Source organism: Culex quinquefasciatus, chromosome 3, assembly GCF_015732765.1.
Source record: "Culex quinquefasciatus strain JHB chromosome 3, VPISU_Cqui_1.0_pri_paternal, whole genome shotgun sequence".
Lineage (NCBI taxonomy): Eukaryota > Metazoa > Arthropoda > Insecta > Diptera > Culicidae > Culex > Culex quinquefasciatus.
In genome coordinates this window covers 92,472,555-92,476,973 of record NC_051863.1, presented here as the reverse complement: position 1 = coordinate 92,476,973, position 4,419 = coordinate 92,472,555, and the positions used below count along the sequence as shown (strand labels likewise).

At 46.4% G+C, this 4,419-nt stretch overlaps 1 protein-coding gene across 1 annotated transcript; it reads right to left on the bottom strand.

Moving 5' to 3' along the window:
- Nucleotides 1-2,513: 2,513 nt before the first annotated feature.
- LOC6049959 (U2 snRNP-associated SURP motif-containing protein) lies at nucleotides 2,514-3,577 on the bottom strand. Its single transcript, XM_038260973.1, has 4 exons — nucleotides 3,281-3,577; nucleotides 2,901-3,226; nucleotides 2,823-2,839; nucleotides 2,514-2,635 (listed from the first exon to the last, which is right to left on the bottom strand). Exons 1-4 carry the CDS (start codon nucleotides 3,377-3,379, stop codon nucleotides 2,514-2,516), a joined length of 564 nt encoding a protein of 187 aa, XP_038116901.1. The 5' UTR covers nucleotides 3,380-3,577.
- Between the last annotated feature and the right edge of the window lie 842 nt (nucleotides 3,578-4,419).

Here is a 4,419-nt window from a genome sequence, read left to right as displayed (position 1 = left end):
GCTTCTGGATATCGCTCTTCAGTTTTGCTGCTGAACCATCTCTGGCATTCACCTGACGTGGGCAGTATGCAGCAATGAAGAGTACTGGGCCAACCGAAGTGGGAATTTCCACTCCAACGGCCTCGATGATGTCCAGCTTAAAGTGTGGCAGCCGGCGTGGCTTGAGATCACGATGAACAGCGACAAGCACACCTCCTCCTCCAGAGGTGGTCCTATCGAGCTGCGTCGCGATCTTGTAGTTTTGCAGATAAACTTTTTCACCGGGCTTCAGATGAGTTTCCGTGATGGCAGCTACGTCGATCTCCTTCTCGCGAAGAAAATCCACCAGCTCTAAATTCTTCCTCCTAATGGAGCAAGCGTTCCAATTCAGCAGCTTGAGGGACCTACGATCCATACTGGATGACGAACGAGGTCAGCACTTCAATCTGCTGGGTCTTGGTTTTGCATCCACGCAGTGCAGCGGACATCTGTTTGAAAATATTGAGGAGTTCGGTTGAGGTGTAAAGATCATTACCATTTTCCTCAACTGCTGGTTCTTGGGTTGGTCTTGGCTCCTGGCTGAAGCCCGGTGGTGGCGGTCTCGGCTCCTGGCTGGAACCCGGCCGTGGATGATTCATCTCAGCTCTCTTCCTGGGATCCAACGGCAACGGTGCCAAGTTTGGGACCTGGCGTCGCGGTTGAAGAGGTGGAAAATTTTCTCCACCAGGGCTGGAGGAGTTCTACGACGCTGAGGCTGATTCTTCGTCGATGCTTGCTGCCGAATTTTCACGAACTCAGCTCTCTTGGGGCACTTTCGGTCGGTTGACGAGTGCTCACCGTTGCAGTTGAGGCACTTCACCAGCGAATCTTGGATGCACTGGGATGTGATGTGCGCATCGGTACCACATTTGGCGCAACGACGCTTCAGGTGGCAGTTCTTACCTCCGTGCCCGAAACCCAGGCAGTTGAAGCATTGTGTGACGTCACGATGCACTGGTCGGTATCGCTCCCACGACACGATAATGTTGAAAACCGCTCGAATTGCCTTCAGCTCAGGAAGCGTCGTCGATCCCTTAGCCAAATGCAGCAGGTAGAGCTGGTCACGGTACTTGATGTCTTTGTTGCGTCGGCTCATTTTGTGCACGGCCAACACATCCAGTTTCAAAACTTTTAGCTCGGCAGCTAATTCCTCCACTGGCATGTCGTACAGACCTCTGACGACGATTTTGTACGGCTTATCCATGGCGACATCATGGGTAAAGTACTCCGCCTCGTTTTCGGTCAAGTAATCCTTGACCAGTTGATAGTGCTGCCTGGATTGCACCAGCACCTTAAATCCGTCCTGACACAGACGAATGTTGCCTAGGACTTTCCCAGACTTGATGAGTTCAACCAGCCCCGCTCGAAAGTCGATCGTTGCTGCTGATTGCCGCACATAAAAAGGAGGCAGTTTCTCCTTTCGCTGTTTCACTTCATTCTCCTTTGCTTCCGCTACCTGGTCCTCGTCAGGCAGTCCAGCGAACTTGTTGTTCTTCAATAGCTGCTCCTCGTGCGACGAAGAGTTCTCCTCCTCCTCATCCATCGGTACAGTACCGTCGCTCTTTTTCGTCTTTTTGCTGTTCGATGTCACTTCCAAAAGCACCTTCCTTTTGGAAATTCCCGGTTTTTGGCCATCAGTTGAGGCCTCAACCTTCCTTTTGGAAATTCCCACTTTTTTGCCTGCTTGAGCCGCAGGTAGGGCAATATTGCCGGCGTTTTGCGCCGGGACGCGACGAGTCATGTTGATTCAGACAACCTTCACCAACGAATGCTCGGATAACAATGTAGCGCAAGGAAGTCACTTGGGGCCTCTTATATTCTTGCTCTACTTTAACGACAGCAATTTTGTACTGGATGGACCAAGACTCGCTTATGCCGACGATTTGAAGATCTTCCGGTACGTGAACTCAACGCATGACGCTGTACTACTTCAACAGCAGCTGGACAAATTCGCTGAGTGGTGTGCCACTAACCGCATGACCTTAAACCCTCTGAAGTGTTCCGTTATATCGTTCACCAGGAAGCTCAGGCCGATCACGCACAACTACACGCTCCTCGGAACAACCGTCCCGCAGGTCGAATGCATAAACGATCTCGGAGTGCTGCTAGACGCGAAGCTCACGTACAAGAATCACGTCGCATACATCGTTGCAAAAGCCTCAAGACTGCTTGGTTTCATATTTCGTGCGACCAAAAAGTTCACCGACGTCTACTGCCTGAAGTCATTGTACTGCGGCCTCGTCCGGTCAACCCTGGAATACAGTTCCGTGGTGTGGAATCTCTGGTACCAGAATAGCTCGGAGAGGATCGAGAGCGTGCAGCGGCGATTCATTCGTTTCGCACTCCGCTTGCTTCCATGGAGAGACCCCCACCGTCTCCCAAGCTACGAAAGCAGATGTCAGCTTATCCATCTGGACTCTTTGGCTGTTCGTCGCAACGCCGCACGTGTAACCGCTGTTGCCGACCTGCTCACATCAAGGATTGATTGCCCCTTCCTACTCGGTGAGCTGAATCTGCAAGCTAGATCTCGTGTGCTGCGCGGAGGTGCCTTCTTCCGAATCCCACTTGAAGCTGCCAACTACAGTGCACACGGCTCCATCATCGGACTTCAACGGACCTTCAATCGAGTAGCCTCAATTTTTGATTTTAATGTGTCACGTGATGTTTTGAAAAAGCAATTTTTGGAGTTTTTTAGATGTAATTAAATTATTATTGTGTAACATAGTCACAGTATCATTGGGGTCATTGGTGGCCTGTTGATACTTAATAAACAAACAAACAAACAAACAAACAAACAAACAAACAACCCGGCGGGTGCCACCTGGAAAGAGGGAAACATTTTATCAGTGAAATCAAATATTTACTGGTGAAAAATAACTTACCAGCAATTGGTTGATAAACCTGCATGACCTTCGCCCGTAATCTGTCCATTCTGAGAGTCCTCACCGATGGGTGGACTTGCTGCTGGTTTGGACCGATAAAAGGGACGCTTCACGCTTGCTGTGGCTTTTGCTGGAGTAGAGGGGAGAACTGGGCCGCCAGTTTTGAGCTTCTCCTCCGAGCTCTGCATCGGAACGCCGTCTATGTCCTCCGTGGTGTTTAGCGGCATCCCGTCGTTGTAGATGTCGTGCTTAAGCACTGGCGTTCTGGAATCTGTATCGGCAATTCCCTTCAGCAGGGCGGGAACTTCCTCCGGTTGCTTTTCGACCTGTTGAGAGATTGTATTTTTGAAATTGTCAAACCAATAAGTAAATCTACTCACAATCGCAATCCCCAGGAAGGTGTGCTGCAGCCTAAGCAAAAAGTTCTTCGGGTAGTCGGCCCACTCCTCCCACGCTTTGAATACGTTCATCACGTTCATCCCGTGATTCGTGGTTTAAGCAAGATTCCGGTTCTCCAAGACTGGGAAACCAAGAATCACGGAGAGGTAGATAATTTTGTGACCGGATTCAACTGAATTCTTGGGTCTTCGGTCTGGGGAAAGCATATTTCTACCTTCCGGCCGATATTCGCAATTCGCAATTCGCAATTTTCAGTGTAAGAACGGGCCTTGACCGATCTTATGCACCAGGTTCCCGACGAACACGCACTGCCCTTACACCTACATCTCACCCTTGAGCAGTTCTCCACGGAATCGGTCTTTTTTCTTTGATTTTAATTTTTGTATTTTTTAATCCGGCTGAAACTTTTTTGGTGCCTTCGGTATGCCCAAAAAAGCCATTTTGCATCATTAGTTTGTCCATATAATTTTCCATACAAATTTGGCAGCTGTCCATACAAAATGATATGTGAAAATTCAAAATCTGTATCTTTTGAAGGAATTTTTGATCGATTTGGTGTCTTCGGCAAAGTTGTAGGTATGGATACGGACTACACTGGAAAAAATAATACACGGTAAAAAAATTTGGTGATTTTTTATTTAACTTTTATTACTAAAACTTGATTTGCAAAAAAACACTATTTTTAATTTTTTTTATTTTTTGATATGTTTTAGAGGACATAAAATGCCAACTTTTCAGAAATTTGCAGGTTGTGCAAAAAATCATTGACCGAGTTATGAATTTTTAATAAACACTGATTTTTCAAAAATCGAAATTTTGGTCGCAAAATTTTTCAACTTCATTTTGATGTAAAATTGAATTTGCAATCAAAAGTACTTGAGTGAAATTTTGATAAAGTGCATCGTTTTCAAGTTATAGCCATTTTTATGTAACTTTTTTCAAAATAGTCGCAGTTTTTCATTTTTTTAAATTAGTGCACATGTTTGCCCACTTTTGAAAAAAATATTTTTGAAAAGCTGAGAAAATTCTCTATATTTTGCTTCTTTGGACTTTGTTGATACGACCTTTAGTTGCTGAGATATTGCAATGCAAAGGTTTAAAAACAGGAAAATTGATGTTT

Coding starts and splice junctions, on each gene's coding strand:
- LOC6049959 (XM_038260973.1), bottom strand. CDS start 3,379: ATGAACGTGATGAACGTATTCAAAGCGTGGGAGGAGTGGGCCGACTAC. Junction 3,227..3,280: donor CCTTCCTGGGGATTGCGATT/GTGAGTAGATTT, acceptor ATCTCTCAACAG/GTCGAAAAGCAACCGGAGGA.